We start from the raw sequence: 20,120 nt of genomic DNA, 5'->3' as shown, positions 1-20,120 counted from the left end.
TCATTGCCTTGAGTGCTGCTTGCAAGCGGGTCGGGGAGCTGGAAATGTGCGTTTCACGGGTGTAAGGGCAAGGGTGGCGCCGTGGCTGTGATGTGGGGCAGCGGCACACGCTGCAGGCAGCCGAGCGCTTGTCCCCGGGAGCAGTGGCAGGCCTGGGATGGGCGTCTGTGGGAGATGGACTTTGGTTTGGGAAGAACAATGAATTGGGTGCTGTGCCGGAGCTGAGGTGCGAGCGGGGTGTCTGGGGGCCAGGCCGGAGCTGTCTCGGGGTGCGGGTTTGGGAGGACGCCCCGTGCGCCTGGGAGGTTTGTCAGACGGCAGCGATGAGGGACGTGGGAGGCTGGGCAGCTGAGTTTTGTTTTCCCTTCGACTTGACTTGCAGGTGGTGCAGCAAGAGCCTTACTGAGAGCAGCTTTCTGAGCGCAGGAGTGGAATCCCCAGCAGTTGTTGCCATGTAGCACTGGTAAAACATTTCTCAGCAGAATATGTTGAATATGAAAGAATAGGTTGAATATGGTATTAAGTGTATAGGAATTTTGGCCAGTGTTGGAAGATGATGTATTTAGCTGATGGGGCTTTGCTCTCAACACCACGAGCACTGAACGCAGTTCAGGTTTAACTGGTGGCGTTTTCTTGGAAGGAAGCTGTAGCTTTTATGGTGTGATGTGTGTGATGACACGGAGTGCCGGGATTCCCTGAGTCTGGACAGAATGCAAGGAGGATAAACCCAGTGTATTTGTGTGTGGGGCCTTCAGAACGGCTGGTGGTTCTCATCCTCCTCTGAAGTGATGTGCTGCAGTTGTTCTCAGGCAGCAGCAGTTCCCCTGGGAGCAGCCGAGGGCCAGCGCTGCTGCGGGACAGCAGGGGCTGAGCTGCCCCTGCATGGACACGGACAGAGGGAGGGACCGACCGCGCAGAGCGGCGTGACCTGCGCCGGCTGCACAGACAGGGCCAGGCGCTGTCGGTGCTGCTGAAACCCCGCGGCGTGCGGCCGGTGACGGGCACAGCCGCCGCAGCCCTGCTCCCAACCCCTCGCACCAAACCGTAAAGAAACCAATACATAAAGTACCTAAGATAGTTTAAAAAGCTTTTAATGGACTGAAAGACACTAGTAAAAGAAGAATCTTGTAGGAAAGATGCACTGTAGTCATTTATTGATTGCTTTCCAGGAAATTCAGAATTTTTCTAATAGGAGCAAGTTCTTTTGCAGGAAGGACTCCTCCTGCTTTGTCACGGCTCACAACCTGGAGGCTGCTCCCTGCTGTCCCCAGCGCGTTACAGATCCCTGCCATGGCACGCAGGGACAGCTCATTTCTCCCGCAGGTCAGTGAAAGAAGCAACGCGAATTAGCACAGACAGACAACGCGACAGAGGGAGAGACTGTGCCAGCTGCGCACCGGCAGCTCCTTGTTCTACAGCTTGATCTGCTTGGGAAAAGGACATTCAGCTCTGTCGGCACCCCCGGCCTGGCCCCACTGCCCACCACGGGACCCCGTGACAGTGAGGGGACACCAGGGTTCATTCAGTGGCATCTGCCATGTCAGTAACGTCCATCACCAGCAATGGAAGCTCCCTGGCAACAACCTCAAAACCAGTGTGCAAAGAGTTAAGATACTAGCCATAGGTTTCAGTGCTGTGCGAATTCTTAGTTTTTATTTAAACCCTTTTCCCTCAGCCCAGTAATTTCAGGTTGTGGGAAAGTCCTGGCTGAGCTGGCTCCACTTGTCCCTCAGGCTGAAGTCCATCAGCTCGGGGTTACAACTGCTCTTGCACGTGGGATCGAGTCCCTGTTGGTTCTGACTTTCCTCCCCCTCTTTCAGCAGGGCCAGGAGATCCTGCTCAGTATTGCGGGTCAGTTGTGGCGTTCCCAGGCGCTCCCAGGCACTGGGGCTTCCATTGCAAGGAAGTTGTGCGCTTTTTAAACAGCAAGCCCTCGCTCTTTGGATACAGTATCCTAAGGTACTCTCAGCTGCAAGCAGAGCAGAGAGGTGGAACTGTGAGTATCATTCATACATATATATATATATATCTCTATCTATATCTTTACCTTGAAAATTAGAATGTGAACGTTACAAAACCCCACTGAATTGCCAAACTGCCAACCAAAAACAGAAAAATGGTTAAAGGAATCCAATGGCTATATCCTGATGTAGAAAATGCTGTACATCCCCCACTTACACACGGGTTACAGGCTTCAGTCGTCTGAGTGACACAAATATGGCTGCATGGTTCTCACAAACCGGGGTACCGACTGGGGGAAAATCAACCTTTTGGTTTGGAATCCGCATTTCACAAGAACACTGAGCAGTGGATGGGGCTGGTTTTGTACTGTTTTAGCAAAGCAGTGTCCTTAGTCAACATAAAAATGACCTGAGAAATGTTACATACCTCGAGACAGTTCATCTGGAATTCATATGTACAAGGTAGAAATAAGTGATGAGATCACACGACACGTACACACACGCAGGCGCAGCGGCCCGGTCGCTGCCGCAGCGCGGCCACCTTCCCCTCGCGGGGCACACACAAGCTCAGGCAGACAGATTACATTTCTCAGATTAGTTCTTTGCATTGTGTATTAATTGTACCAGTGCAATAACATTGTCAAAAGAGGAGGAGCTGCTCCAGGGGCACCCGAGACCCTGGCCCAGGCTCAGAAAAGGGTTTAAACTTTTTTGTTTTTTAAGCGAGGTACACGTTAAGCGGAGCTCTGTGTTAAGGGGATTGCAGCAGAAGGCATGCTTGGCTCAGCCTCTTTCTCCTCCACAGCTTTGGCCTCTGCTTCCAGCTGTTCACCACTTTTAATGCTTTCTTGGAGCTGCTGGCGTCGCTGCACCTCTGCTTTAAGGTTCTCCAAGTCTTTTTGGCTGAAGGGGAAACCAGGAAGGGTGACAAATGTTAGACCAGCCTGAGTGGTGGCTGCTGGGGACAGGCAGTGAGGTGACACGGTGTCTGTGCCAGCCAGCCTCCAGCTGCTGCCGGACAGCTTCTGCCATCAGGGGTTTTTATAGCAAGGGAAGAATATGGTCTCAGCCTCAATAAAATTTTCAACTCGAAGTCTAGGGACAATTTATAATAAAAGAAAAAAATTAAGAGTACTGCTGTGGTCTTGATGATGATCAGTGGCTCTTAATGCAATGGGAAGCACAGGGTTGTGCTTTCTCAGGAACAAAGGTAATATGAAAAGACTACTTGCTTTCAAGGGCACAGCACACGGGGGTATCACTCTACCTTAGTGGAATGAAGAGAATTCCGTTGATAATGTTGAGCTGCTCCAGGACACTGGCCATACTGGGAGCTGTGAACTGCAGCACAAGAGAAAACACAGTTCTGCAAGTCAAAACCGCGGGGTGGCACAGCCCATGGGGACACAGCCTGTGGGGGGGACACAGCCCGGGGCGGGGGACACAGCCCCAGCGCCCGGGCCAGCGCTGCTCCCCTGGCCGTGCCGCAGCCGGGCCGGTGAGATCAGCCGGAGCACAGACCAGAGCAGCGGGGCCGGGCCCAAGAGGCCGCGCCTGCTCGTGCCCCACAGCCGGCAGGGCCGGGCCCCCGCGCCGCTCTGCTCCCTGCACACACAATCCTTGGAAGGAGAACAAAGCACCTGGTGCAAGATGATGGCATTTTTTAGTATGAGGAAACTGAAGTACTTTGGGTTGAGCAACCTGCCTGCAGCCAGTGAGTCAGCGCAGCGGCAGGACTGCGCGGGGGTGTCCCCGGCTCCCACGCCGCCGCCTGCCCCCCGCCTCCCCGGGCCATTGGCTGCGCTCAACTGCCCGAGTGCAGGAGAAAGAGCTGCATCGAGAACCGAGGGGAAAACTGTTCAGTCTGCGCCGGGTCAGAGACCTCCTGCACCCCGCACATGTGTGGCCTTCGGGAGCAGCTCGACACAAACTCCGCCTTCACAGCACACGCTCTCCATTGCTCGCATTGCACAAGGTTACCTTGAGCGGCATGATGTTGGCGTTGGAGCCGTTCTTGTAAATCTCGTTCATTGTGCGTTGAAGAGCGACGGCTTGCTGAGTCAGGTATTTCAAGTACTCAGAGCTCTCTTTGGTCTTTTCATGGTGTTCTCCAAGCTGATTGGAAAAGGAAAGAAAAGGTACAACATTACAAAACAGAACAGGACCCAAACCAGGGTGCACTCTGCGTCTCTGCTGGCTCGACATCCCTACTGAAGCTCATCAGAACTGGATTTCACCTGCCTTGGCATCAAAAAAACAAAGCAAAAAAATTCTCTAGGAGCCTTATTATCAACAGGACACGTTTCCATCAAGTCAGAGCACGTCTGCAGGGCGAGCAGCATCCCCCCAGCAGGCCGTGCGCTCAGCCAGTGCCACGGCGCTGAATCACCGCGTACGGCGGCAGACGTGCTCAGACAGAGCCCGGGCCGATGCCGGAGTTCCTCCGTGCGGGAGAACGCATTGCCCACGAACAGCCCAACCGCCGAACTCGTTTGGGTCGGGTATTTCACAGACAGGCCGTGCAAAACGTGGGGAGAACAGAGCAGCTCTCTCAGGGGCCCGTGGGAACGTGGGGCCACACCACCAACATGAGTTTCGGTCCATGGACAGGAGTCCGGCAAGAACCAACTTGCAGCAAGGCTATTTGAAGACTTTTGGCATAAAATCCGGTCCATTCTTGTACAGGGCAGCAGTTCTGCCCCATCCTCAGAGAGCGGACTCTGCAGCGCATGCTCAGAGCCGCGTGTCACCACGGCAGCTCCTCACCTGGTTCTTGTAGATGGTGTAGCCCTCCTTCTCGTGCTGCAGCGCCGAGCGGAACTCCGCTTTGCTCTCGTACACTCGGGCTACCAGGTGGTGGCTGAGGGAAAGAAAGGGGTTGAAAGGTACTTGAATGAAGGAGAAACATTTCTGCACTAGAGCAAGCACGACTTCAGCATAACCACGTGTGGGCCGGTGTCCGAGGAGGCGGGTCCAGGCCCTGCATACCGCACCCCTAGAGCTGCTTCTCCACACCCCGCCTGGGGATTCATGTCCTACACTGATTTCAGCTGCATTTTTGTTGAAATGCTGAGAAGTGACCTACAGAAATAAAGACTGAACTGGGGATTTTCTCCTCCTGCACCCAGGAAAGCTGAATGGAGCAGCACATCCACGGGCCCATCTTGGGGACAGCTTTGTTAACTGGAGAAGGACACAGCCAGAAACCTTCCCCTTCAAGAAAGGTATTTCTGCTTCTTAGAAAGCAAACGTATGAATTACTTGATTATTCACAGAAAAATTAAAAGCCTTCCAGCACGGAAACAACCAGCAAACAGTGGCAGAGCGGGGACCCCGGTGGCGCGGGCCCCCTCCAGCTGGGGAACAGGCTTGGCCGGGGCGTCGCTTCCCTGCTGTTCTGGAACGCAACGCACGTCTCTGGGGAGGCTGCGAATCTCATCAGGCAGCCCAGTGCTGCTCAGGGAAAGCAAGGTGCTTTCACACAAGGTGCTTTCACAGAATGCACATCCATCAAGTGCTGGAAAGCAAATCAGACCCTTGTGGGTGCTTAGTAAGATTTGTTTTCACCCTGCCAAAGCACCGGTGGGTTGCGGTGCAGGAGCACCGCAGTGCAGGAGCGGCGCTGAGGAGCCAGCCCGTCCTGCAGTGCGTTCGGAGCAGGTCCCACAGGTGCCGACCGCTCCCAGCTCCCTTGGAAACACAAGGGAGCCGCTCAGTATTTTATTCAAATACAAGGCTTTATGGTAAAGGACAAAAGCAAATTATATGCTTCTCAAAGATGCTCCCTGAGGGCCTAGAACAATTACATACGAGTGTTTACATATCGTCCTGGTCTCCCAGTATAATTACATGAGCCTCACTCTCCAACCTTCACTTGCCATATGCATTTTTCACCTGAGAGTCCACAAGAACCAGGGTCACCTTGATAGGTTTTTGGGGCAACCAGGATCACAGTAGATCCCACAATTACCTTTAAGAACAAGGGATCTCTGTCTGACTCACACAGCCCAGCAGAGTCCAACAGCTGGGCCGAGACTGAATCTCTAATGCAACAGGACCCAGCTGGACGACCCTCCCCGCGCGGCGCTCCGCCCTGCCTCACCTTAGTGCAACTTTCAAAGACTTGGAGCCGTGGTACTTGGAGCTGATGGCCAGCGCGTTCTCCAGGAAGCGCAGGGACAGGTCGTACTCCATCACGCCGTGGAGCACCAAGCCGATGTTGTTCTGCAGAGGCGGTCAGAGAGGCGGCTCACACCACGCCGCTGTGCCGTTAACCCCCAGGCCCAGGCGGGCGTTCTGGCGGCCGCGCCGCAGCAGCGCTGCCCGCGGGTCACTGCGCGGCTCACGGCTGGAGCCGGTTCTGCCCCGCGAGCTCCGCTCCAGCGGCCAGACCAGAGAGGGAACAACTCTCTCCACTTCATGCAAGGGCAACATGAACAGAGTCCAGGAGTTTCTTAGGGATTAGAAACTCTACAAGGTTACTCACATCTAAGAGTGCCATTTCTGGGTGATCCTCCCCAAATACCAACAGCATGAGGTAGCGTGCACGGTACAGCAAGTTGAGTGCCGTGGAGAGCTGGCTGTTCGCAAAGCAGTACAGAGCAAGGTGCATCTGCAACAAAAGAAGTAATCCAGCATTAATGGTTTTTACTTGCCACGCTGTAATGCAAACTAATCTCTCCTTTCTACTCCCTTCCTCAGCTTCACATGAATAAAAGGTTTTCCTTTATGGTTAAAAAGGATTTCAGCCCCTCAGGAAACTTCAACTCCGCTGGCTGCTTTACAGCCCCGCCGAGGTACCACACACACGGTGCTGAGGGAGCTGGCAAGTGTTTCAGTTCAGTTTCTCTCACACACCTCACGGAACATTTCAAATTCAAACTCTGCTTTTGGAGGGTTTCTTGCTCCTTCATTGTTTTTGACAGGAGCCCACGGCAAAAGCCAGCAATATTAATTATTATAAATAAACATTCAGCAGACAAACCCCAAAATTCTAAACTAAGGACCAATACTGACCACACAGGATGCTTATAATGCACATGCTTAGGTATCCAGTTCACAAAAATCATACAATACAGAACCTATGATGAAAGTGGAGGATTTTGGGAAGGAGAGCTGCAGCTGCTCTCCAGACACAGACATGACTCCAAGCTCACAGACTCGGGGCAGACACACGAGGAGCTGCTGCTCCCCAGCACCCTGTACTCACGTATTCTTGAATCGTGTTGGGGTGTTCAATGCCCAGGACCCTCTCGCTCATTAGCACCGCTTTCTGCTGATTACTTAAGGCCTAAACAGAACAGAAGACCCAAGAGCAAGTCGCACAGTGCTGCACACTTGAGCCAGCAGGCCTGGGGAGGGAACACAGGGACTCAGCACCCCTGCACGAGCCCCTGCTTACCTCTGAATAATCCCCCATGATGTAGTTGAGACGAGCCAGCAGCCTCAGGCAGGCACAGATTTCTACATGCATAGCACCATACACATTGTTGAACAAGTTTAAGGCTTCATTGATGAGCTCACAGCCCTCCTTCAAGAAACCTGAAAAAAGTTGCATATGTACGTATGTTAAACAGCCCCCAGTGCTACTGGAGAAGCGCGTTGCCTGTGAAGTGTCCAGAGCCGTGGGACACACAGCCACGGTCACCGTCCTGCGTGAGGACAGACGGCCAGGAGCAGGAAAGCGCCGCTCCGCACCCAGCCTGGCTCGCGGCTGCTGCAGGGCTCTGCCCCAGAACCGGCGGGCGCTGGGGGGCAGCGGGTGCCACACACCCCCTCGTCCCTCCGGCCGCGGTCGCCTCGAGAGGCGCAGGCGCGCTGGGTCCGCACCTTGCTGAACCTTGGCTTGCCCGCTCTGGAAGAAGTGGAAAGCGTCCGAGGCTTTGGGGTTTACGTGCTTCACCACAGGGAAGATGTTGAGAATATCCTCTTCTGTGAAGGTGGGCTTGTGCCTGCTGTCGAAGTTGTACTCCTTCAGCAGGATCTGGGGAACCAAAAACACCAGAGGTCACGGTCACCACTGTCACGGGCACTTGGCAAGAGAAGAGGGGAAAATAAGCCCTGACAGCCTGCATCCTGCTCCGCTCAGCCCAGAGCTGCTTCTCTTTGCACAGGAACCGAAGGTGTGAGTTCGGTTTGTCACACACAGCAGCCCCCAGGACCTGTCTCGGGCCGGCTGATCTCCCAAGGGAGATGCACAAAGTTCACCCTAACAGGGAACAGAGTCGAAATCTCTTTCCCCAGGGCTGGAACCCGTATTCCAACACAAACACCACCACGGCCTTTGGGGACTCAGTCCGTGGGAAAGGCTGTCCCTGCCAAGCCGTCTGCACTTACTCTTCCTCAGCACAGAACATGACGGGGAAGGGAGGGAAGATGTGGATCTTACCTGGACTCCAGTTTTGAGGGAGATTTCACGAAGCAGAGTGATTTTCTGCAGATTATACTCTTCAGCTGCTTGGTCAGCACTCTCACTGCAAAAAGCACACACAGCTCAGCTCTGGGCGAGGTCTCTGCTCCGGGACAGCCCTGCGCGGTTAAGGGTCCCTGCTCCGGGACAGCCCTGCGCGGTTAAGGGTCCCTGCTCCGGGACAGCCCTGCGCGGTTAAGGGTCCCTGCTCCGGGACAGCACTGCGCGGTTAAGGGTCCCTGCTCCGGGACAGCACTGCGCGGTTAAGGGTCCCTGCTCCGGGACAGCACTGCGCGGTTAAGGGTCCCTGCTCCGGGACAGCACTGCGCGGTTAAGGGTCCCTGCTCCGGGACAGCACTGCGCGGTTAAGGGTCCCTGCTCCGGGACAGCACTGCGCGGTTAAGGGTCCCTGCTCCGGGACAGCACTGCGCGGTTAAGGGTCCCTGCTCCGGGACAGCACTGCGCGGTTAAGGGTCCCTGCTCCGGGACAGCACTGCGCGGTTAAGGGTCCCTGCTCCGGGACAGCACTGCGCGGTTAAGCGCCAACCAAGGCCCAGGACCGCCATCGCGGTGGTCGCTAACGTGCTAGTAAAGCTCACAGAGATGCACAACAGTACTCGCTACTGAAATGCTGGGTGTTCTCGTCAAAGCTCACTGCAGAGTTTAGGCGAGGGCCTGAATGCCCTCAGCTGTCTCATTTCAGATTTCAGTTGCCCTTCCTCATGCTGCTCTTCACCTGATTTATTTCCATTATAAGCCTGTAAAACTCCCTCAAGAGTACCAAGTTGTATTCAAACAGAAAACAAGTCAAGAAGGGAGGTCCTATTAAAGAACAGCAAGAGCTACAGACACTTGGTGAGTCTGGGTACAAGCGAGGGCACTTTCTTCCACTTACCATTCAAGACTAAAATCGAAGTAGTTCTTTGCTTCTGAACAAATATTCCTCCAAAGCTCCTGAGGGGTCATGCTGGCCCACGCCGTGTTATCGGCATTCCCAAGGTTCCTGTTTTTCCTTTTCTTGTTCTTTTTCTTGGAGACCAGCTCATCGGCGGGAAGATGGGCGATGTTGTTTGGGAAGGAGCTCAGGAAGCAGTTGAGGAAGTGGCTGATGGCGGCTGACAAACCCGACAGCTCCACGCCCTGCAGAGAGACAGCAGCGCCGGAGCTGAGACACGGGACCCCGCAGCACCGCCCGACCCCCCGCCCCGCACAGCGCCAGTCCTGCCAGGAACACGAAAATCCTCCAGGAGAGCGAGAGGGCGAAAGGATTTGCAAGTGGAACTCGCGCAGACAGATATATAAGTATATACCTACACATATACAAATAGATAGCTCCGTTTTGGACAGAGAAACTCAAGAGTGTAAAGAAGATTTTGCCACTGGAATAAAGCCAGGTGTACTGCTATGCTAGGGACGGACAGGTATATGGATACACTCGTGTTCATGCAATTAAAAAAGCTCCTTAGAAGGGCAAAGGCACATTGCTTAAGAGGAAAAGGTATTACAAGGAAAACAAGCTGTCATTTCACTTTTAAAAGCCTCCAACATAATGAGTGAGAATCTGGGGAAGAACGGCATGAATGATGACTCCCTGGGAAAGCCGCCTTCAAGTGGGAACTTGTTTTCCCTTACGCACAGGCCTGTACCTATTTTAGCGCTAATGAGATTGTACTTCCTGTTGCTAAGCAACCCCCACAAACTGCTTAATGAGAGAAGAGACTCCAACAGCTCTCCATTTGTGGGAAAAAGTCGTTAGCGAGGACACAAAAGGCAAGAGGTTGGACCGCGGGTCATACCTGGAGGTACGTCTTGAAGATGTGTTTAGCCGATCGAGTGATCAGTTCACTGATTCCTATTTTCTACCCAAAGGAATAAAGAACAGAGAGAGTCAGTTTGCAATAGCAATGAAATACACACTTTGCTTTTGCAATGGGCTTTTCCCAGCCGGGCAGCAGCCGCGCTCTGTGGCCTCACGCCGCGGCACAGCCCCGGTTCGCGTTTGCCGACGCTCCGGCAGCGCCGTGTGCGGGGCCCAGGGCCACCCGTGCGCCAGCTCGGCTGCGGGGGCTGCCAGCAGCACCAACACTTCCCAGCTTGACCCACAGCCCTGATGGATCCTAGAGCCTCAAAAAATGCTTAAAATCCAACTGTGTTGCCTGCCATTACACTTGGGAATCCCTGAAGTGCTGCTCTGTCCCAAAGGACACTCGAACACTATGAAAGCCATTATGGATCTAGGAGCAGAACTCCCCACCCACCACGTACAGGTCCTTCTCCCTTCTCCTCTGTTTCTGAAGCTGTTTATTTTTTACACAGACAGCTGGCCCAGTTGGAAGCCCTTCAGGGCAAGCTGTGCCAGAGGCGGTTTTAAGTGACCGTCTGCAGTTAAGCCTGATGCTTACGAAAATGTGATCCAGCTGTGCACGGCCAGGGGTCTTGGCGATGAAGTTGACAACTTTGCCCAGGTAGCGCATGTTGATGCCCCTCTGGTGCATGGCCTCTGCCAGCGTCGCGCCGTCCATGGGCAGCACCGTGTGATCCAGGCAGTCCTTCACCTGCGCAGTACAGACACTGTCGGTTACTGAGAGCAAGCAGGAAAGGAAGAATTAAAGAAAAAACAAGTTATCTGACTGGGGAGGGAAAAGGCGTTGCCTGACGGACACGGCAGTTTCCAGGGGATGCCACTGGAGTTACAAGCACAGCAAAAACTGGCACGTACAGAGCCCGGGTGACGAGCTGTAACCCCGAGAGCACCGCGCTGCGCGCAGGGCACACGCGCAGTGTGTGCGAGCTCCCGCCATTGCGCCGTTTGGACTCGTGTCTCTGGGGAGGATGAGCAGCACACGCCCCCCGAGCGCTGGGCAGCCGAGGTGCGGGCGGATCAGCCGTCACACCAAACCGGCTCCGGTTCGCCCCATTCCCCGCGCAGAACAAGCAGAGGCTGAGGCCCCACGGAGCAGCGCAGGATTGCGAGCGGGTGCTGAGCATGCAGTGTTGGGGCCCAGGAGACCAGTGACGGGTTCAGGTAACTCAGCACGACTCCCCGTAACTCCGCGGACTCCAGCGCTTTGCCAAGGCCGACTCAGGGACTCCTGCGGCTCAACAAGAACCATGTTCCCCTTGGCACGGCTTGTTTAGCGAACGCTTGTGCAACCAGCCGGCTAACCCTTCTCCATGGGCCCCACGGTCACCACTGAAAACATTGCCATTTCAAAGACTACACGCAGCTGATAAGGGGAGCTGGGGCTTGCATCTTAAGTTGTGGTGCGGTGCTGATAAAGAGTCACTTAATTCACGGCGTAACAGCGGTGACTCTGACAGGCAGAGCTCGGGGCCCTGCCCGCTCACCCAGCTGCTCTGGAACGCGCCCTCGTGTGCTTGCGCAGCATTCGGGTTTATACCCCAGTGTATCAGGTGCCTTGTAAAACAACAGTCACCAGCTGTAACACACGCGTTGGCGGTCGATTTGGAGCTCTTGCGAAGGGCAAAGCTGGTTTTTCTAATCTAGCCAGGTGCACGGGTAAGCACCAGAATGCTTAAGCCTTACAGAGGGAGTTTTTACAATAGATATTAGTAAGAACAATTTCCCATTTCACTCGAAATTGTTAGTCACCAATTGAGTCACAATCAGGGGCAGATAATACAATAAGCTGTGCAGGATGCCCAGGGCTAGGGAGGTGACTTACGTGGTCTTCATTGTCCCAAACTCTTAGCAATAGCTGTTAATTACTAGTGCCACTTTGTTGGAGGTGGGACAATTGCGCCATGACGCAAGAAGGGAAACAGAAAACCCCTCATGCGCTTGCACCAGAGATGCTCACGCTGTTCACTGTACATCCCCTGCGGTGCCAGAGCCCGTCCGGCAGCGCAGGCTCGGAGCAGCTCTCTGGGGGACGTTACCGCTGCTCCTCAGTTCCTTACCAAGCCGGGGATCTGGCACGACAGCAGGAACGCGGCCGCATCCTTCAGCAGCTGCTTCTGATCCTGCACCTCCTCTTTGCTGGACTCGGGAAAGCGAACGCCTGGGACAGTGAAACAGAAAAACATAAAACACGTGAACTCAGAGAGAAACAAGGCACGTACAGAAAGGTACAGCAAAACATTAAAGTGATTCTGTCTCCTTGGAATTAAAGATCCTTCTTCAAGAAGTTGTCTACGCTACAGCATGTTTCAGTGGGAAGAGCACCGTCTGCTCTGCTCGCTGAGGGGCCGAGCTGCTCCTGCCGCCCATTCCTTCTCAACACACAGCCTCACAGTCCAAATTCTGCTCCTCCTCTGGTCCATCCCGGCTGCTGCAAAGCGCCGTGCACCCTGCCAGCGCAATCACGCCCACCGCCCGGGCTGCAGCGGAGCGTCTCAGCAGACGGACCAGTAAATAACAGTGCTAGAAACTCAGCCTTTTGCTTTGCACACCCAAATTAAGATAAGGTTTAACTTTGAGCTGCAAAGTTGGTGCCAAAGCACTAATATTTACCAGCCTTAGGAGATGCTTGGGCGTTTCAAAACACATTCTCCTTTTGGCACATTTACTCCAAGCTAAATTCAAGTATATGACCATTCCTCTGCAATTTGCACGCATACAGCTTCAGTATTCACCCCCATAAACACTGTGGGAGCTTATTCTGTATTTCCAAATAAAATACAGATTCCAGCCTGGGAAAGCTGCACGCGGTGCCTGTGCTGCACACGTTTGAAAGGGCACTGTGACCCGCTCACCACGGTGCTACTAAAGCAAATGCTGCCCTTCACTGCACATCCAGCATCAGCTGTTCAACTACAACCGCTGGGCTTTGTGTAAACTACTACACCAGGATCTAATCTAGTGTTGAAGCGGTGTAGCGGCCGGGGTGCGGGAGGATCGCAGGCAGACTGTCGGCAGCGGGCTGCAGAGCTCCCCGGGCGCAGCAGCTCGCTGCCGCCTTTGGCATTGCAATCAATTCCACTTCTCTCCTTCTGTATGTCTGTGCATCGCAGGGAATCCTGCACCGTGCCCAGCGAGCCAAACGCCAGCAATATTCCTGGCCACAGAACACCATTTTTTGTCCATAGCTGGCTGGACACGGCGATTCTCCGGAGGAGTAAAACCGGCTCTTTGTACACGTACCTGGTGAGAAAATATCTGGGTTAAACCGAATGTCAAATGATGTGTCACTAATGGAGCCTACAGCCTTGCAAGCGTTCCGAATCACTTCTCTGCTTTTGGGATCCACTGGAGCAGGAAGAAAAACAGAATACAAATGAATGCGGATTTCAGAAAATGACAAGCCTGGCTATTAAATGAAGATAAAAGCTTTGTTACTAAAAGCAGCAATAATGGTACATTCTGCAAAAACCCATTACAAACCCAGTCATTTGGAAGATATCTGGAAAGGAGGATGGCTGCAAAATGCACAGTCTGGACAGGAGCACACAAGACAACCCAGAAAACCCATGGACCACCCTCTGGCCCCCCCGTAGTTAGAAACCCCCCCCGGGACCCCCGCAGTGCTGCTCCCCCTGAGCCCGGCAGCCCAGCCCAGCCCAGCCCAGCCCAGCCGGCCCAGGCTCCGGCCGCTGGGCTCAGAGCCGCTGGGCTCGCTACACACACACACACACATGCACGCACACATGCACGCACGCGCATGCACACACACCCCCACCCACGCATACACACCCCCACCCACACCCCCACCCACCCACCCACACACCCCCACCCACCCACACACCCCCACTCGCCAGGGTGACTAATTCATTAGTGTGCAAAGAGCTGAGACAACACTGATAGAGGCAGCTTGTCCTGTTTAACACCAACCGGTCACCCTGAGCCCCCAGTGCCGCAGCCCCAGCAGGGCAGGCGGCCGGGGCTGCTCCCGGCGCTGCGGATCAAATACCTGCTCCATCATCAGATGCAATGGTCTCAGCCAGCTCCTTCACCTGATCAAGTCCAGTCACGTTATCATCAATTTTACCATCCTCTGACTCAGATTTCTCGCTGTCTGCAGTACCGTTCTCCGGAGAGGAACCATTTTCCAGCACACCTGAGCTCTCCTGCTTGTTGGCTTTCTGCTGCATCAGCTGCAGTGCGGCCAGCTTCATGAATAAGAGATACCTGCAGCAAAGGAGAGGAATTCAGCACAGCAGGAGAATGCAAGAGGATCACCACTGCTCTGCGAGGGAGCACCTCACAGTTAACGTTGTAGACCATACAGTGTACAGGACATCCGCAGGGAAAGAGCTTCCAAATGTCTGACAACAGACCTGGAGCCTAAGAAGCAACCAGCTCTTCCCGCGGCTCCCTGCAGCCCTGTCAGAGTCCCTGCTGTTTTCACCTCTCGTTAATGGAGTTTCTATAATTGCCGCTGCAGGACCAAGCAATGGGGCATCAGCTGCCACTTCTGGGAGCTGTTGGGACGTCCCTGGGACAAGGCAGCCTGGTCCTGAGCTGGACCGGTGCCAGAGGCAGGTGGAGGAAGGGGGGAGCTCAGCTCACCTGTGTTCTACAAAGGCATCAACAAGCTCTTGCCGGAGACAGCAAAGCTTGTGTCTGTGCTGCTTGGGGAACCCCATTTTCTTACATTCCTCTGGCATCTCCTCCCCATCAACAGGCAGGAAGTTCAGATCTGGAGGGAACGTGCGGAGCAGGTCCAAGATGTAGTGACGCCCGTCGTTGCCAATAATGCCTTTGCACTCCACTGAGGAGCACAGCTCCACCTCCTCGTTCTTGTCGTTGAGGACTTTATGCTTCTGGATCTTGAGCGGCCTGCTGGTCTTCTCCAGCAGCTCCAGGTACTTGGGGTGCGAGACAACTGTCTTGCCAAAGTCTATTGACCCATAGATAACACTCTGTTCCTGCTCCCGTTCCAAGATGCCAGGAATAATAGACTGAGCCGTCACCCTGTAACCTCTGTAATCCACCACCACGGTCCCCAGCGTGTACAGCCCTTCTACATCCACCGCATTGTAGGTCCGCACACCGTTGAGATCGTTGGTAGGAGCTACATAAGCAGCAACATCTCCACCAAAGTCCTTGTAGTGGTCACGGACGTCAAAGCCCAGGCTGAAGAAGATGTTGTTCCAGATGAACATCTGCATCTTGGTCTCCTCGCTGGGGTTGATGGCCATGACGTTGCCATCAATGACAGCCATGGCACCTCTGGTTGCTGCCGCAGTGAAGTCGCTGTGAACCTGGGGGCAGGTGGAGAGAACGCGGGGTAAGGAAGAGCTCCCGCCCTCCCAGCACCTCGCTCCCAAACCTCCCCACGAGTGCTTCCTGCCAGTGGGACAGCCGGCTTTTACTGCTGTGAGCCCGGCCACCGACTTGGATACAAGCTCCGGGCCCCAGAACAGGAGGGCTGAGCACAGCTCAGGCTCCTCAGCTCTCTGCAGAGGCAGGCTCAGCGGTACGCGTGTCCCTCCTCCCCATTCCTCCCACCCGCCGAGGAGGACAGGGTCCGACAGGACAGCGGAGGACGGGGAGGCGGCTGCCTCGGGACTGGGAGCAGAACACGACCCGTTAGCTTACAAATGGGCATCTTCCTCTTGCACTTGCTAAGGGGTCGTGCAGGTGAAGCATCCGGATGCGATACAGGCAGCAGAGAAGGGGCTGCAGGGGCTGCCTGCACATCCTGCACTTACCTTGAAAATGGCTCGCTCTCGCAGCAGCCGCTCGGGCAGGTTCTTGCGCGGCAGCTCCCGCGTGGTCTGCAGCTCCTCATTCCAGTCTCTGGTCTGAAAGAGTCAAAGCCTTGTGGGAAGCAACGCACTGAGTAGGAAGGGGCTGGAGAGTCAGCGTTTCTGCTTTACGAGGCATTTTGTGAGAAGGGAGGGGAAGGGGCAAGAACTCGGGCTGCCATGGAGTTCAGAGGAAGTGGATTAGCAGCAGGAATGAACACCCCTTGTGAGTGGACTTTATTCACCAGTAGCTGGGGACAGATCTTACATTAGCCCAGCTCCTCTCTGACCTTTGTATGCTCAGGGAGCTGCAGCCCGAGCAGCACAGCCCCTGCGGTCAAGGGCATTGGCAAGAATGCCCTCCTGCGAGTCTTCCCTTGATGAGTAAAACCCTTCCAAAGATACCAGAGGCTGCTCGTTACAAGTCACCTGGTTCACAGCACAGCTGGCAGCACAACTCCTGCCAAGCAAGACCAATACCTGTCCAGGTATGTGCTCCTCATAGCCCAGTCTAGAAGTGTACGCGTCTTCTGCCCGAACGCAGTCCATGGCGTGTTCCACCTGCGGAGCCGTCCAGCTGTACACTTGGAAAGGAGTGGCTATCCTTTCAAAAGGGTGTCTCTGAACCCTGGTTTGGGAGTGAAAATAATCAGACATTTTCCAAAGGAAGATTTCTTTCTACACTAAGAGAATTTTCTCTCTGCTGCAACATCAGCTTCTGACAAACAACAGAACAAGATCAGGCCTGAGGAGCAATGCAGTGGACTCTCACTTCACAAGCACCGTCCCCTGCGATCTGCAGCCTGCAGAGCGACCTGGGCTCTGCCCGCTTGGATCCCGCTCCAGCACCGCGATGCCCTTCACCCCTGCACTGGGGGCGGAGGACGCCCCCTCGAGCCCTCGCACGGCTGTGGGGGCTGCTCCAGAGCCGGCACGGAGCCCTGGCCACGGGGAACACAAGTGGCAGCAAACGGGCTCTCCTGGAGCCTGTCTGCTCCCGGCAGCCGCTGCGTCCCCGCTGCGCTTCCTGCTGGCCAAGCGGCAATGCAGTGAATCAGTTTTCAGGGGCCGGCCAGCGGCCGTGGGGCTGCAGGCCACTGCTCATTTCCAGCCCTGCTCTAGTATCACTTTCATCTCCTTAACAAGAGCAGAAGCAGAGCTCCCGAAAGCCACACAATGTGCCTGTCGACGTGCACCCTGCTGAGCCCCGGCAGTTCATCAAGTGGACTGCAACGAATGACAGGCCTCTACAGAACCTGCTGTCCTGGAGCAGAATAAATGGTCCCTGCAGCAGGGACAGGCGAATAAAACACGTTATTGTTTTTGTTGTTATAGGCACCAGAGGAAATTAGAGAAAATGAACATGCACGGACATGTTTAAAATAATTATCCTCTCTGCCATAAGGCTACGCAAAGCCAGGGTGCTGCCGGGACACCGCCAGGCGCTCCGTGGTCCCCGCGTGTCCCAGCCACCGCGGCGCTGCGCGGGCTCAGAGCGCCGCGCTCCTGGCTGCAGCAGCGACCAGCTCCCAGCACACCACACGCCGCTCAAGGCAACCAGAGCAGGAAAGCGCTGCTACCGTTTCTTCTGCAGAGCGGAGAAGTTTTTTTTGAAGGTAGGGCTGATCTGGTTAAGTAGTTCCACCAAGGAATGACTGAGAAGACTGGGGTTTGCAGGTTTGGGGTTGAAGTTGTAGGCAGTAGACCTGCAAGAAAAAAGAGACAACAGCTGTTTGTCAGACCTGAGACTTTCCATACCATAGGAACGTACTATATGAACAAGAGCTTTCCATATATGCAATGAAAAATCTAGTCCAGTCTGTGCCCAGCTGAGGAAATTCTAACAGGCTGTGCTTTTGCTTTAGGGCAAAGTGAGAGAGCCGCAATGGCCAGGATGGAATTCCCTCCCAACGCAAAATGCTCTAATTAGCTGATGACATTATGTGATGTTTAACTTTCCCTAAAGCATCAGGTATTTATCCACTGCAGAGAAATGGTACCGGGCATAACTAAACAGCCCAATCCAGTAGAGCAAGTCCTACAAACCCATGTGAACAGCCAACTAAAATGGGCTACTTTGCACAAAAAAAAACCCCCTGCAGCAACTGCCTGTTTGTGGGTTCCTTCCCAGTTGGCTATCACGAGCTCCCAGCCGCGGGGCAGGACAGGAGCACCTCAGTTACTCACTGATTCAAGTAAAATCCTCGAGTGGACGCGGTGATACTGACGTGCCGATCCTCCACCGTGATGACGTACAAGTACATGAGGTCTCCGTGCATTTTCCGGTTACCCGGTGGAGGGTTCCAGCCACTCATCGTCAATACCTTTAGGCACTGCAAAGGCTACAGAATAACACAACAGAAGCAACTCCTGTCAGCAGGAATTAATTCCCTTGAGTTACAGAGCCACCCAATGTACACACCAGACGCCTTCCACCCGCCGCCCTTGGCCGGCTGCAGAACCAGAGCTCCCAAGAAGGGCTGTCAGGAGCACAGCCTCGCTCAGGCCGTTTGCAGCCCACGGGCGCGCCGCAGCTGCTGCCTTCCACACGTAACACACAGGTAACAACAGGCACAAAGCACAGATTTCTTGCTGCACTGGTTTTTTTAAACAGCAGCTTCTAAAACAGAATCCAAATGGGACAGCACTGGAAAGCTGAGGGTAATTTGTAGTGATGCAGCCTCCGGGACCTTGCAGAGAAGCGCTGCTCGCCCTCCCGGCCACCCCCCGGACCGGCCATTTCACACCCCGCAGACGGCCAGACTGGGTGTCCAGTGGTTTGCACACAAGCTCTTGGACTTTACTCCTTTGGCTGAGCTGTGCTGGTCCCGCACTCATTAAGCATCAAGCAGAGCAAATCCCAAAGTCCACTTCAGCGCAGGTTTCAATCCCTGAACACCAGTTTGCTGCAAGGAATGTGCCGATTGGCGTTGGAATGACCCAGGAGAACTCTACCTTCCAGTCTCTGTTCTGGGGCTGAAGGGCACACAGGGGTCTCTCTTTGCTACCTGGCAGGATATGTTCAGGAGGGGTGCAGTCAATTTGCTCCATTTCAGTACCTTTCTTCTTCCGTTTTCCACTGTCTAGAACAGACAGAGATAGAAAGTCAGTGCTGAGAAATGTAGCATTCCCTCCTCCAGCAATTACTCGAGGACGAATGCAGAAGTGCTCCGAGTGTTTCTCTGCACTCCTGAATGATGTGGGACAGCTGATCGTTACGAGGTGCTTTAACGAAGCCAGGAGTCAGGGGAATGAAAACACCAGCCACACCAGAGAGGCCTTTTTGCCCCGTACCTCCCAGGTCTCCTTCGGTGAAGACGCTCAGGAAGGACAGGGAATTACAGTCCACACCATTGAAAGCATCTGATGGGTCAAGACTCTTCAGAAGGTCCCGAATGTGACGCACGTGTATCCTGGCTTCTCGCACTGTGTATGGCTCTGATGAGCAAAAAGGGAGGAAAGGAAATAGAGTTACATGGTTGCTTACTCCTTTGGCACACAGGTCTCCAAAGGGAGCCACAGGAAAGGGTTGCCGGGTGGCCAAAACCACTCCCCGTGGAAACCCTCCCCATTCCCTCCCAAAACCTGAGGGAACTTGCCTTCCACCACTTTCAGCAGCGAGCCCTCCTGCAGCCCTTCAATCGTTTTCAGCTCAGCAAAGTTATCGAGGACGTTGCCATCCAGCTGCAGGGAGAAGCAGGTCCGATGGCAGGTATCCTCACGGTCCATCAAAACCTGGTGGATCTCTTGCACCATCTCCTGAGGAGAGACCTTCAGAGGGAAGAACCAGCCAGTCATTCTCAGTCCTCATACGTGTTCTTGCCAAACCCTGTCCCTCTGCTGCAGAATCGAACTCCAGGCTTGCACAGGCAGCTCTGACTGCCCCCCCAGAGCACCCTGTCGCTGCCGGGAGGGCACTGCCACCCCTGCTCCCCCACGTGCCACCCACAGCACTGCCCCGAGCACTCGGCACGGGACAGAGGAGGCAGCGAAGGAACAGAAGGTAGTGGGGGAACGCGGGGGCTCTTCCCTTATCCATTCACACTGCGCATTTGTGGCGAGGCTTTGAGTGATGCATATGGAAAACAGACTGCTTCCTC

The 20,120-nt window shown here is 54.5% G+C and overlaps 1 protein-coding gene across 2 annotated transcripts in view; it reads right to left on the bottom strand.

Annotated features, from left to right (window-relative positions):
* Positions 1 to 1,204: 1,204 nt before the first annotated feature.
* CLUH (clustered mitochondria homolog) overlaps positions 1,205 to 20,120 on the bottom strand; it is a 30,288-nt gene continuing 11,372 nt past the window's right edge. The window contains exons 3-27 of one of the 2 annotated variants that reach the window (XR_013923094.1): positions 19,620 to 19,791; positions 19,315 to 19,458; positions 18,976 to 19,103; positions 18,208 to 18,362; positions 17,601 to 17,726; positions 16,501 to 16,648; positions 15,985 to 16,077; positions 14,840 to 15,534; positions 14,241 to 14,458; positions 13,475 to 13,579; positions 12,292 to 12,392; positions 10,773 to 10,925; positions 10,167 to 10,229; positions 9,266 to 9,510; positions 8,350 to 8,434; positions 7,791 to 7,944; positions 7,363 to 7,502; positions 7,171 to 7,251; positions 6,448 to 6,573; positions 6,064 to 6,185; positions 4,728 to 4,821; positions 3,942 to 4,076; positions 3,229 to 3,302; positions 2,389 to 2,864; positions 1,205 to 1,969 (exon numbers count right to left, since the gene is read on the bottom strand). Coding sequence is in view for 1 of the 2 variants with exons in the window: in XM_080357102.1 (XP_080213228.1) it covers positions 2,696 to 2,864; positions 3,229 to 3,302; positions 3,942 to 4,076; positions 4,728 to 4,821; positions 6,064 to 6,185; positions 6,448 to 6,573; positions 7,171 to 7,251; positions 7,363 to 7,502; positions 7,791 to 7,944; positions 8,350 to 8,434; positions 9,266 to 9,510; positions 10,167 to 10,229; positions 10,773 to 10,925; positions 12,292 to 12,392; positions 13,475 to 13,579; positions 14,241 to 14,458; positions 14,840 to 15,534; positions 15,985 to 16,077; positions 16,501 to 16,648; positions 17,601 to 17,726; positions 18,208 to 18,362; positions 18,976 to 19,103; positions 19,315 to 19,458; positions 19,620 to 19,791 (3,726 nt within the window). In the remaining variant the exon portion in view is untranslated. Of the gene's footprint in view, positions 2,865 to 3,228; positions 3,303 to 3,941; positions 4,077 to 4,727; positions 4,822 to 6,063; positions 6,186 to 6,447; positions 6,574 to 7,170; positions 7,252 to 7,362; positions 7,503 to 7,790; positions 7,945 to 8,349; positions 8,435 to 9,265; positions 9,511 to 10,166; positions 10,230 to 10,772; positions 10,926 to 12,291; positions 12,393 to 13,474; positions 13,580 to 14,240; positions 14,459 to 14,839; positions 15,535 to 15,984; positions 16,078 to 16,500; positions 16,649 to 17,600; positions 17,727 to 18,207; positions 18,363 to 18,975; positions 19,104 to 19,314; positions 19,459 to 19,619; positions 19,792 to 20,120 lie in introns of both variants that reach the window. The other variant, XM_080357102.1, reaches the window with a different exon arrangement.

This window comes from Nesoenas mayeri, assembly GCF_963082525.1.
Source record: "Nesoenas mayeri genome assembly, chromosome: 20".
NCBI lineage: Eukaryota > Metazoa > Chordata > Aves > Columbiformes > Columbidae > Nesoenas > Nesoenas mayeri.
This window is presented reverse-complemented; position numbering and strand designations above follow the sequence as displayed.